The sequence below is a fragment of the Empidonax traillii genome, unplaced genomic scaffold (genome assembly GCF_003031625.1).
Source record: "Empidonax traillii isolate 1590-97213 ecotype Southwest subspecies unplaced genomic scaffold, ASM303162v1 scaffold196:size3368384, whole genome shotgun sequence".
Lineage (NCBI taxonomy): Eukaryota > Metazoa > Chordata > Aves > Passeriformes > Tyrannidae > Empidonax > Empidonax traillii.
Window position 1 is genome coordinate 1,029,186 of NW_020955389.1, and position 13,568 is coordinate 1,042,753.

General features: G+C 38.0%; 1 protein-coding gene across 6 annotated transcripts in view; it reads left to right on the forward strand.

Annotated features, from left to right (window-relative positions):
* CARMIL1 (capping protein regulator and myosin 1 linker 1) overlaps positions 1-13,568 on the forward strand; it is a 188,384-nt gene that overhangs the window by 130,054 nt on the left and 44,762 nt on the right. For all 6 annotated transcript variants that reach the window (XM_027886842.1, XM_027886843.1, XM_027886846.1 and 3 more), the window contains 5 exons: positions 3,040-3,133; positions 5,270-5,368; positions 7,599-7,727; positions 7,989-8,120; positions 13,194-13,369. In XM_027886842.1, coding sequence (XP_027742643.1) covers positions 3,040-3,133; positions 5,270-5,368; positions 7,599-7,727; positions 7,989-8,120; positions 13,194-13,369 — 630 coding nt within the window. The remainder of the gene's footprint in view (positions 1-3,039; positions 3,134-5,269; positions 5,369-7,598; positions 7,728-7,988; positions 8,121-13,193; positions 13,370-13,568) is intronic.

Genomic DNA, 13,568 nt, shown 5'->3' on the forward strand with positions numbered 1-13,568 from the left:
CTAAAAATACCTGAAACCACCAATATTCTGTAGGAAAGAATCATTGCTCAAGCTGGAATGAAATATACTGAAGATGCTTGGGGATATATGTTGTATGTGTTATTTTGATCTTAAGAAAAATAGTCATGTACTAAACCGAAAAAAAAAAAAAAGCAAGCCAGACTTTAGTAGTATGGAAAGGAGGCTTAGGAGAATTGGGAGGGATTATAACAGACTTCAAAACAGGCTGAAATAATCAAAATATTGTTCCTGTCCCCTTCTCCCAACTTTTCTTCATCTGTTTATAGTTGTGTGAAAATGTTATTCCTGCAAGAGAATTCTGGAAGCATGGCGTTGGCAGAGTTTGCCTCAGGGGGGTCCCAGGCAGCTGATGGGATATGCTGAGAGGTTCTTCTGCAGAGTCTGGTACAGGTGTCAGTTCAGGGAAGCATTTGAGAACAGTTCATCCTATTCAACCTGGCCATTAAAATCAGAGACTTGTATATCTTTAATTTTACTGTAAATATAAGCATATGTATTGCAGCCTAGAGCCCACTTTGTCATAGGACTGTATAGTATTGTCCCATGTTCATTTGTAAAAGATTTTTTTTTTCTATATGGACTGATTGAAGAAATAGTTTAAATTTCAATAACTGATGAAAAATTCTGGAGTTTATTACAGGGCTGCAATTCTTCCCATAGCAGTGACATGAAAATCACTGCTATGGGAAATGATTGACCTGCAAAACAGAGGATCTTTTCCTGTTTTTTCTAAAAAATAGGCAGTAAAATCACCACCACAGCAGAGAGTGTATGTCATGAAGTTACTGTCATGAGCAGAAGTTACTACAAGGAAAATAACATATGATGAAATGTAGGACCATCATCACACATGTATGTAGAGGGAGAGGTTTTTGGGACATCCTTTCCAGTCTTTTCTCTCTGAAATTCTTTAAATATAGGTATTTCACTAAGGGTATTGGTGCATTATGAAATTACAGGATTATTGAATTAGAAACAAAATGTACTCCATTACAAGAGACAAGTGGAGTGTTAATACAAAGAAGAATGGAAGAATATTTTAGACTTCAAAAGAAACAGAGAAAAACAAAAAGTGTGAAGATAAATACTTTTCTGATGACCAAAGTTGAAAAGCAAGCTTTAAATTTCTGATTTTTTTTCCCTAAGGACTGGTTAATTCTTAGATGAAAATCAAATACCATTTTGAAAAATTACTGTCTGTTTGGAAGCAAACCAAGTAGAGAGGATTTCCCTCCTTCCTTAGGGTAGTGGTCTTCTAAAGTTTTTCCTCTGTGATTGTGTCTCCATGAAATCTCCTGACCTTTCACTTTCCCCCCTTCTTCCCTTCTGCTATGTGTGTCCACGTGTGTGAGGAAGGGTGCACTAAGCCTTTGACTAAATTGAATTTAGCATATAATTACTAGCATGAGAGCTGGCAATTATAGGTTTCAATGAATGGGGTGCTTTAAATGTCAAACAGCTGTAGAGATCTTTAGAAATCTACCTTTTTTTTCCTTTTTAACTAAATAAGTACCCCACCTGCCAGGTAGTAGTCAGGCAATCAGTGAATTATGCAGTTATTATCTGTCTTGGAGCTCGGTATCTTTGGCATTTTAAAGTTTTCCCCATGGTGGTGGACAGCCAGTTACTCACTGGTTAGTATTACGTGAGGACACATAACAGGGTCTGTATAGTTTGCAATGTTCTTTTGAAGGGCAAGATAACTTGAGAGAACTAATTTCCTGACTGTGGTGCAGTAGACAGTTGGACACTGCGAAATCACAGGGACCTTGCTGAGTCATTATGAGTAACTGTCTGCCACTGACAGCTGTACGTATGTTTGCATTGGGGAAGAAACATAGAAAACTTCCATTATCACTTCAGAAAAAACGTTGGGTAGTATCAACTAGGAATCAGCAAGTTTGGCAGTTCAGAGGACCACTGTCCTTTCAGAGAGTATTGTTCCATGTGGCCAAGCAACTGCTGGGAGAGGATGTAAAAGAAGCTTGGAGTTTCATAGTATTTAAGGTATCTGCTGTTGGAGTTACTGCGTTTAGTGAGGAATGGTGGTGACTCAGTTGAAATTGCCAGCTCTAAAAGTGCTCAAAAATAGAGGGTTCCAAACATGTTTATGTAGTTCTGGGTGGAATAGGAACAGACGGTGGGACATTTGCAGACAGCTGAAGGAGGAGAAAGATATTTGCAGGAAATTAAGGACTTATTGAAAATAGGAAGAATCATTTCTCTTCTGGGTTTTATGAACTTCCTGCTCTTTTTTTTTTCCTTTTTATTTATTCAAATCTGAAGGTGTATGGAGATACTGCTGCATGTATAGCATCTTAGGTGTTACTGCTACAATAAATGTGAGGCAATTTACGTCGTCAGAGATTAAATGCAATTTTGACTCAAGATCCCTTATCTTTATTCTCATATTGCAGCAGATGGACAAAACTACAGAAATATTTTGGAAACAAATAAGTCAAACGCAGGGAGCAATTATCTGCATAAAGCAATGTGGAAATGCTATGCTTATTTTGTTGGCTTTTATTAAAAATTCAGCAAGTGTCTTCAAATTGTTGTAAACACAAGAAGTTATTAAACAGTAAATTTTCAAAACTCAGTCTCTTAGTTGCTATCTGTCTGTTACTGAATATTTCCATTTAGTCTTAGATCTGATAAAGTCGCCAGCAGGCACTGGTGCTCTCTGTTCTATTTAGATATAGGAGAAAAATAATCTAATCTTGTGTACAGAGGTACAGAAGGCAGCTAGGCCTTTATTCAGCAGCCACTGGGCATTGACCACATAACTGCATTTTTTGCTTTTCAAAATCAGCCCCTCTGTCTCGTGGCGAGGAAGAATTAACAGCAAAAAGGAGCATGCCTGCCTCCAGTTTGTCCACTTACAGATGTGAAAAATGCATTCTTAGTACCTTCCATAAGCAAGCTGGATGCACCTTATTTCTCCCTGCTAGGTTATTCTTCATAATGAGATACAGTAATTAGACTAACTTTCACTATTAAATTTTATATTTTCTTTAGGAATTATACATTGAGATTCATGCCTATACCGATGAACGATGCTTCCCAGGCACTCAAAACAAACCCTGAGAAAACAGAAGAGGCACTGCAAAAGGTATTGCATATACCACCAATGCACAGATGTAAAATCACTGAAAATAAAGTAGTAATTTTAAGTGACTGAGCCATCATGCTTGGCTGAGTAAGAATTCTAGGCTAGATTCATGGATTGTTTAATTTGCATAGGCATATACGTGGTAATCAAGTATTGCAAGGCTTTTTATTTCACAGAATGGTTGGAGTGAAGACAGATGTAATGCAAGGGTGTAGTGTCAAAAAGTCCTAACTAAAAAAGTGCAAGCTAGACCTTGTATTGGTGTGTGCCTAACTATGAAAGGGAGAATTAGAAACTGCGTGTTTGCTACATATGTGCTGGTGCATGTTTCCATATATTTAGAATTATTGCTACTCATTTTTTTATATTGGCATAAAAAGTGCTGTCAGTTCTGTACAAGACAAAGAATGCTCTTTAATTTGAGGAAGAATGAAAACATTTACTGCCTGTGTTTGTATGTATAAAACTCACACACTATGTTGCCCTAAATAAGCAACTGCACCAGCATGTTCTTTAGGATGAAAAGGTGTTGACAGTATCTGTAGCTGTTCCATTTGCATGAGTTATAAAGCTCCCAGCTGACTTTTAATACAGTAAATCTAACAAGCTCCAAATGAGCCTCCTGCTCAATCAGAAAGCATACAATTCACATCTCTTTAATGAGTAGTTTACCTTCAGCCAGGGTAAGGTCATAAAAACCTTATAAATAGTTCTTACAGATAACTGTGATTAAAAAGCAAATGATCCTTATTTTCAGTAAAGTGATTCTCACAGGGAGAAGGGCTGTGGTAGTTAGCACCTTTTTCTTTGATGCATGAAAATAATCTAAATTCTGCTTTTAAAAATCTGAATCATAGGGGATGGACATACTTCTTACATCTCATTTAATAAAATTGGCTGGGTTCATGTCTAGAATGATAGGTGCATTTCTGAAAAAAATACTGTGAAGCTTCTGGCCATGGGGATTTAAGTTCTATGTGTTAATTAGGTGTTACGTACAAAGAGCATTTTCTTTTATTCATAATTAAGTTGCTAGAGCTGTTAGGCCCCGAGTTTGTTTTAAAATATGTGGTTCAGGCTTTCTTTACACAACACAGGGAAGTTCTCTCCTCAAAAAAGTAACAGTCTAGGGAGTGGTGCCGTGAACACAGCTAATTCCATGCACATAGGAATGACAACCTGTCTGCATGGACTGAGCTGCCGTGCCTGGTGCAGGGACAACTGAACCAACTGACTGACATCTCAGTGAGCTTCGTCACTCCACAGCTTGAGTACAGTGAGAGTGCTCCTGGCACTGGTCCAACACCAGATGGACATAGCAGCTAACCTCCCGAGCTCTGGTGTCTCTGCGTCACACTTTACCTAAAAACTGGATAAACCCTGTGAGGCTTTGGTCAGAACATTCCAGTTCTTGCTGCAGCTGCTGGTTCAGAGGTGACCATCATATTAATGTCTGCATCACAATCTGCTGGCCACTCTACCCATCCTTTTCTCCCCTCTTCTCTTCCTTTCAGACCTTTAATGAACCTTAAACAGGTTACTAATAGGTTTTTTTGACTTGACTAAGTTTGATAGAGTCAGCTTAGGGGGGTTACTCTTATGTGCCATCAAGCTAGTGATGGTAGGTGTGGACCTTTGAAGAGCACTTCTGTACTGCTTAGCCTTAAGCAACTTTTGAACTAAGGCACTTTTAAATAGTTGATTTTCTCTCCAGACATACTGATGTTTAAATGTACTTTTGCAGTGGGCTGGGTGCACCTGAAAGAAATGGGCTGACTATCTTGAGTAATCGTGGTCTCTACAACATCTAATAGATAAGATTTCCTTCAAATACTTGTCAAACCAGGATCTAATCCTTTGTCAGAGTAACTTACTAAATTGTTCAAAATAGAAGACTCTTTCAGAAAACACTGGCACAGTGTTTAAACATATTTAACTTGTCTGTGAGTGAATGAATATTTGCCAATCTGATTATTAAGCACTGAGACACACAGAATAAGGTTTGCAGGTGGTAAATAATTAAGCAGTTTTTCTTGTCAGTATCCAATTCTGTTACAGCAGCAAAACTGAAAGCAAATTACAATGTGAAGAATCACATCAGTTTCGTAATCTTCCTTTTTTTTCTGGTCTTTTTAGATAGAAAACTACTTGCTTCGTAATCATGAGACCAGGAAGTACCTACAGGAGCAAGCGTATCGGCTGCAGCAAGGCATTGTCACCAGTACCACTCAGCAGGTGAGAACTTGTTCCTTACTCAACTTCTCAGTGCCTAAAATCTGCCTGGGGAGAGAGTTCTCCCTTGTTGTGTCCAAGTACCTTACGAGGTAAGGTAAGATGTACAAGGCACATCTTACTTTACTGGTGATAATATATTGGGAAGGAAAGAAAACATTTGTGAGAGAGGTCTTATTTATCGTAGTGCTGTGTAGAGAAAGATCTGAGCTGTTATTAAGTGAACTACTGTTGAAACTAGGAATAGTTTGGTTCATTGGTGCTTGGGAGCCTGACTTTTCAGCAGGCTCGCATCAGTGTGACAAACACGATTAGGCTTTGCCAGTTCTGTTGTCCGAGTCAGTTGCAGTCTCTCTGCTTAGCACTGAGCAACCATATAAACATGCCCTTAGCTACTGCCAGAGCAAACAGCCTTAAAGTCATCACCTGCCTTATACCTTCGGAACTGTGGGTGCCAACTGGAAGCTCTACTTAGAGGGTGTTTCTTGCCAGAACTCCTCAGGGCTGTTTTCACCTTTGGTACACCAGTAAAGAAGCAAGGTGGTGTAAGAAGAATAAAACATGTCACAGCCTTTGTTTTAAATTTCCTTATATGTTTGTTTGCACCAGCTGTGTTCCCATGCAAATGGCAGACTCCAGCAAATGGGAGAAGAATATCTGTTTTGCTCTTCAGCTGAGTCAATGGAATTTCTCTCTATTTTCTGAGTCGATGGAATTTCTCTCTGCTTTCTGCATTTTTTTGTGGTGAATCTTAATTTGAAGTGACCTTTTTATACCTGTGTTACTAAAATTTAATGGGAGAGAGTTTTATTACTCAAACCTGAAATTGTACTCTAACCTCTCAACAGAGAAAATGGTACATGGAGATGTACAGGCACTAAAAACTGCAAGAGAGCAGTGTCACTTTGTTTTATTCTAGTAATTATCTGTTCCAATGCCACTTTTTTCCCCCAAGTTAATAATCTCCATCTGAATTAAATTTAGATCTTTTTATAGCTGGTTGCTTTTAATTGTGTTTTCCTCCAACACCACACACACATGAGTTTTCAGGAAATGTAATTTATTGCTATTTTGAAAGTAAAGTTACACATTTCTACATTAAATTGTCTACAGTAAGGATGAATTTTAAAAACGGTTTAAAAAGAGAGCTGGAAAAGACCATCTAGGATGGTAGAATTGCATTATTATTCCCAGAGTGTAATTTTTTTTTCAATCCAGATGTCCCAGTGAGACTTTCCACTGTCTAATAATTAATTAGCTTTTTGTACTTGTACAAAAAAAACCCACCCAAAACCCTTTGAAGAGAAGGAGTCATGTGGAGCAGAAAAGGAGCATGCTGTGAAATTATTTCAGTTCTTGTTGCTAATGATATAAGATGCTAGAACTGTAGACTTTATATTATGATGACACATGTACTCAGATGTTACTTCAAAATGTCAAATAGCCAGTTCTGATGAATGCTATGTGGGCTGATAAAGACTTTAAACTATTATATCTCCCTGCCTCATATATCTTAATCAAAGCTGACTATATGTCAGGCATTCTTATTGGTTTGTCTTGTAAGGATACAGATATACCACCTGCCCTGTGTTTTCAGCATGTTGAATGAATTGCGTTGCAGGTGCAGATTAAGTTCAATTTATCCCACTGTGAAAGGTCTGATGGAAACTTCTGCTTTGGTAGTTTTAATTCCTTTGCAACTAGGAATATTTCCATTTTGAAAGAATACTCCAGGAGCCTGTGCAATTGCATTTTGCTTAGATGGGAAAAATCTCTGATAGTGTTTGTTGAAATGGTAGTGACAGAGCTTTCTTTTACTGTCTGAATTTCTTATCAGTTCAATGATTTCTAGACCTAAGTCTTAAATATATCGCCAACATTTTCATCATTTAACTTGCTTTAAAAAAACAGAGCAACTTGAAGAGGATAACTTGATTATTTGCAGTTATCCTGGAGGTGATTGTTGAGGAAATATTCCAAATAGTTTATTTTTTCAAATATTCTTTCAAATGGTAAAGTTTTATTAATTTTCACAATATTTAGGTGAGATCTTTGAGATGTAGTGCTTTTTTTCCACCTAGTACTGACCTACCTCCAAGCTCTGATCATGCGTTTCCAGATTGTCACTACAGATCTCATCATGCTACTGTTGATTCTCTACCTGGACAGGGTTAAGTTTGTGTTTGACCAACCTTCTGATGTTTTATCTTTTGTATGTCTTTTGTTCAAATAGATGATTGACAGGATATGTGTAAAAGTGCAAGATCATCTCAACTCTTTGAGAAACTGTGGTGTGGATGCCGTACAGGAGGATGTCAAATCTGCAGAACGGCTTATGCGGGATGCTAAGAACTCCAAAACAGTAAGCCTTTCCCAGCATAGTGGTAATGCTGAGAGCAGTTCTGTGTATGCTTGCAGCTTTTCTCATTTTGGGGAGTTAAAATAGCCATGTGTCACAAAAGAGTATTTTCTTCAGATGATCAGCTGTAAGTAGTATTTAATGTGATAAGTCTAATTTATAAAGACTTTGATTTAGCCAAAGAGGTTTTCTCCTACTTGTCCTGATTTGAAGGCAGGTGTAGTGATAAACCTGCTTTCTGAAGACATTCTTTCTGTCTTACAGCTCTTACCAAATCTGTATCACCTTGGTGGAGCTTCTTGGGCGGGAGCAAATGGTTCACTCTCCAATCCAATCCAAGAGACACTTGAATCCATGGCTGGAGAAGTCACCAGGGTAGTGGATGAGCAGCTTAAGGTCTGTGGATAGATGTATTACCATCTGTTACATGTAGTAATAACTAAATCTGAGGTTTTCTGCTGCTAAATGCAAATGTACCACACTTTTTTTTTCTTTTAACTTCTCAGTAGATTTGTATGTAAGCTATATTTTCATTATTAGTTTTTTATAACTTTGGGCTGCATTATCTGGATTTTTGCTCAGTTGGAATTAAAAGAAAAGTTGCTTTAGTGTTTTCAGTGGGCAGAAGGAGCATATACTGTTTATTATCATCTTATTTCATCTTCCAGAAGGCAAAGAGTAATAAATTGCTCCTTCCACCCTTTATAAAGGCATCTCTCAAGCACCCTAAGAAGCCTCATGCTCTGGAGAAAAGTGCTCAATAGTTGTGGTGTCCCATTGGAGTGAAAACTGCTTATCTGTAGCGTCCATTGCAGAACTTTTCCCCCAGTGACCACTTCAACCTGATGCAGTTTTTCCACTTTACTGTTTGGTTTGGGTAACTTGTATGTATCGAGAGTGCCCAAAGAATTAGTACAGGCAGCTTTGCAGGAAGTCTTTTCACAAGTTGCTTGTCAGACCTCAGTTCTTGAAATAGATGTCATTGATCTGTAATTGTTCTCACCTGTGTTCAACCAGCTCTTGCTCAGAAACTTGAACCTTCAGTTGTGTTAGCCCTTACTGTGTAACAAGCAAAGAAGAGTCATCCATACAGCATGTGCAAAGGTATCAGTCCAGAAAGAAGACAGGATGGGGAGATTTTAACAACATTTGGGATCTGTATGGAAGCTGGTGAATTTAACAATATGACTGGGGCAGTTCAGATCAACCTGAGTGTATGACTAAACTGACATGCCTGTGTTCTGATGTATTTAAACATTTCAACCTTCATTTTCAGATTCTTTGATCTTTCAGTTGAAACAACATGGAAATGCTTTAGTCAGTAGGAATATAATGAAGAACAATAATAATAGCATATTACTAATTACTTTTTTGAAATTAAAAAGTTAATGAGGAGGAAAATGGTGCTTGATTTTTAGTATATGTCTCCCTTTCCCCATTATATGAAATAAGGTGAAGATTTCTGCAGTCATGAAAGTGATTTATCCATAAGATTCTTCTCAGTGGAAATTCTAGACTATTATTGGAATGGGAATAGTTAGGTCAGCCCTTCGTGCTGGGCTCATGCACTTTAATAAGTTCATCTTGGATACTCTTATAGAAATGTAGAAAAATAAGCCTCCTCAGCATTTGGAATGTTATTTATAGTTCCTGGCATAAGATTGAGTTCACGGGTCTTCCATTTTACACATTTACAATGAAGGGCACTTCAGCACACCCATTCTAATTTATATGTTTTGATTTGTGTTGGCATTCAAATTTAGGTGGCTTACAAGAAACTATAAAGTCGTAATTCTCCTTGTAGATTTTAACTCTTGTTTTTATTATTTTTACACTTCAGGCTGAAAGGTTTCCCTTCCATTTCTATGGTGGTGTACTGTGCGTGGAGGAGAAAATGTTGGACGTGGGTTAAGATTATTTTTTTTCCCAATTGTTTACGTCAATTCAAAACATAATAAGCAGTTTATTTTTTGTAAAGATAGACAAGGGAGCTCATATAAGGACAGTTGTTTTTGTAATTGTTGGGGAAAAAACATCCTGTGTACTGTAAATGGAGTTTTGATTTTTAGCTTCCATAGCAACCACAGCCTGATTCTAAAAAAAAATTTGGAAGTTGTGTAAAGCCAATGAAACATTCTTCAGGCAAATATGAGATTTTTTTTTTGTTTTGTTTTGTTTTTAACTGAAAGAAGGAAAGAGGTGGAAATAAGAAGTTAGAGTAAGGAAAAGCAATATCTTGGAATGAGTTGAGTTGACCAAAGGAGAAATTATAGCATTATAGCATTATATGCATTTTTCATCTCCTACTGGTGTCACTGTGGACACACAGAACCCAGAGATGCTTTGTTCAGTCAGCAAAGGCCCAAGGAAAAATAAGCAAGAGCAGTGGAGCCTAGGCAGAAGATGACTGTTTTGTAAGGTCAGGAGTGCTTGAAATATTCTCCCTAAATTCCATTCTAGCACAAAGGATTTTTTAGCTTCATCACCTGTTTCATTTTTTCTTTTGATATCATCATCCTCCAGCCCTTTTGTTCATACCATATCTTCCTCCTGAATGTTAAGATTCTTTAACTGTTTGCAGTACTTTTTTCTTTTCTTTCTGTACCCCTGGTGACTGGCACATGTAGTCTTGTGACTGAAATGTGTGTCCCTTCACAGTCAATATTGATCGTTGTGTTTCCATCAGTGAAAGGTTTTGGGATAGAATTAGAAGGCGAGGAAAGTTTTCTGTAGACACAGTAATAGTCATGTGAAATTCACTGCTGAAATCCACCACTGAGGAAATTGTGTTTGGTTGTGCAATAAAGTTAGGATCCAAACTCTATTTGACTTCTAAATTGCACGTTCCCTGAGGTTTTTTGAGTAAAAATTAATTATGAAATTTTCAGGAGAAGTCTTCAGTTTTTCCTTCTACTTCCCACTTACACCTTCACACAGCATTTCCTCACCTGATCCATTTGAAAGACTGCAACTGTAATTCAACATAGGAAGTCTTTGTCACTTTTATGATTGGGATACATTGGTAACTCTTGAGGGGCTGGAATTTTTTCAAGATAGAATACATGTTTGCACTCAGAGAATAAATGCCATGATAAAAAAAGGATGTGTCAGGAACCCTCATTAGTTTTGTACCTGTCTCAGTTGTCTCTACCATTTAAGGTCTTTATCCTCCATATGAATATGGCTGCAGGGGCTTGAAAAACTCTTCCTTAGTCGTACTGTCCTGTCCCAGAATCTCTGGGGGAGTGAAGGAGGGGAGTACAGGAGGGTTAAAGTGCAGAGAGCTTGGGAACCCAGAAACAAGCTCCATAGTGGCAGTTGTCCCTTCTAACTGTAAATCAAATGCTGTAAAGATCAGACTTCCCTGTACAGTGTGGCTGCTTTATGTTCCTTTGTTGTCCTTGTGAATCTACGTTAAAAAAGCAGGGGTTTTTTTTCAGTCTGTAAGAGCTATAGAGTGAAAGATGCTGCTTTGAATCATTGAAATTATTATGCAGTAATGGTGGTTTTGTTTCTTGCTCAATATCTGTATGTGAAAATTGCCAGTTATAGTAGGGCTATAGAAAGAGAAGAAAGCTGTGCTACAATGGAGTTGAACCTGAGGTCACTTACCTGTGTGTGAGATAGAGAAGAGAAAGTCTGGTAGAGTTTTCAAGGGGTGCAATTCATTATTTTTGTACAATATTTACAAGTGCCTGGGTTAAACCCAGGCTTACCTAGTATACCATTCCAATGAAACTATTGTTTTCTTTCCTTTTTTTTTATTTGTAAGTACCTTTTTCTGTTGAGGTTATCAACCTCCAGGCCTACTGGAGATGTGTCGGCCCATATCAGTAAACTGACCCCTATCCTGTTCCTTTCTTCTTTCCACCTTCCTTTGGATTTTAAAAAACTGCTCTAAAGCTTCATGTGATATGGCATGTGGTGAAAAATCAGATGTCTTCTAATAGTTGCTGCTTGTCCCACTTGTTTGGAGGATTCAAAGTTGGGGGAAATGAGTCTTGTAGTTACACTGAAGCATGAACCAAGGACAATGCATTTGTATCGACCACTTTGGAAGCACTGTAGGCTGAGGAGACCTCACAGTCGCTGGAGCGCAGCAGCGTGACAGCGGCTTCGTTGGGCAACGGGACCAGCTGCTGGAGAAAAAGCCCTCCTTACTGGCCTTCCAAGTAGTGCTTCATGCTGGGAATGGACATAGAGAGCTGGTTTTCAAATCTTGTGCTGATGAGCTTGGGCCCTTTGCAATCTCTGAAACAAGTAATTTGATGTGAAATTAACTGGTGGTTGAACAGCCTTCTGAAGATACCAAAAATAGGTTTTCTGCATCACTGGGACTGGAGATGAAGTAAGGGGGATAATAGGAGAGAATTTGAACAAACAACAGTTTCCAGTCTTATCAGAAAACACTACTTTGTGTTTATAAATGAGTATGTTTTACTGTACACGGGGTACATATCATCATGTAAAACCGTATGAATTTAAAATTGGTTTTTCTAGATGACCAGGTGATTATTTTATACCTTCTGTGTAGGACCACAGGTATCCTAACCTTTTTGAATATGAAAATGGAAAACAATTAGTGGAAAAATATTTCAGTGACAGAGGACACAAGTTCTGGCTCTGTAACTCATCCTGATTCCTGTGTGTGTACATTAGAGCTTTCCTGCACTTTTCATGACAAAAGTTTATAGATGGATAATTATGTGAGGCACTGTGAGTCCTCACCCATGCCTATAGTGAGGGCTCTTGAAACTTCTGGTCATAGCTGGGGTTTGGAAAAGAAAAAAGCAGGTGGTAAAAGAGGATTTAAACCAGAATTACTTTTCTCACAGGCACAAGTAGGAGATAAATCTAATGCAATTGAAAGTCCAGTGGTCCCTTCCAACCTTTCACCCATTCTGTGATTCTGTGCGAATAAGAATTGTTGGCTGTACCCTGTGAATTTAAGTTCCCTGTGGATTTAAGTGTTTGTAGACGAGATCCATATCCTGAATGTTTGCATGCCCACTGCAAATCATACTTGTAGCTACTTCTTAATATTTGGTTAGTATATTCAGCATACTGAGTTCTTGGTAGTCTCCTTTCTTCATATACTGGTGTTTCTTACAAATTAGCAGGTCTGGAGTATTGATGGAAATGGTGATTCAGGGCACAGTTTAGAGGGAGGGCAGCTGCCTCAGAGCATCCATTGGCAGTGGTGGGTACACAAGAGAAGCTAATTTATTATTCTGACAGTTAAATATAGAGAAGTTTCATATTTGAAAAGGCAAGCAAGTATAGTTGCAGGACGCTTTCTAAACAAGTATGTTGATTTTCAAAGCTGTATTTTGTAAAATGTTTTATATTGCAGCTGAGTTGCAAAATGGATTGGAAAGTAGGAAGAAGAATTGTAAAAACTACAAGTCTCAAAATAATGCTTAAGTAAATCCCAATATGTAATGCTAGTTTTTGCTTACTGTGCTGCAGACACTCCTTGAGTCTATGGTGGATGCAGCGGAAAACCTTTGCCCAAATGTAATGAAGAAAGCTCGCATCCGTGAAGACCTGATTGAGGCTAGCACTGAGAAGATTTCCATTCCACGCACTTTTGTGAAAAATGTCCTCTTGGAGCAATCTGGAATTGATATCCTCAATAAAATTAGGTACTTTAAAAGACTAATCTGACAAAAGTTGTCAGAGAATTTGAATTTGGGGTTTATGTGTGTGTATGTGTGTTTGTGTAGTAGAAGAATTTTGGAATACTTTTGTGACTCACAAGAAACTGTATTATGGCATTCAAAGAGCAGGAAATTGTCCTACAGGTCTAGTGAACTTAATTCAGGAGATTCATATATTTGGAAT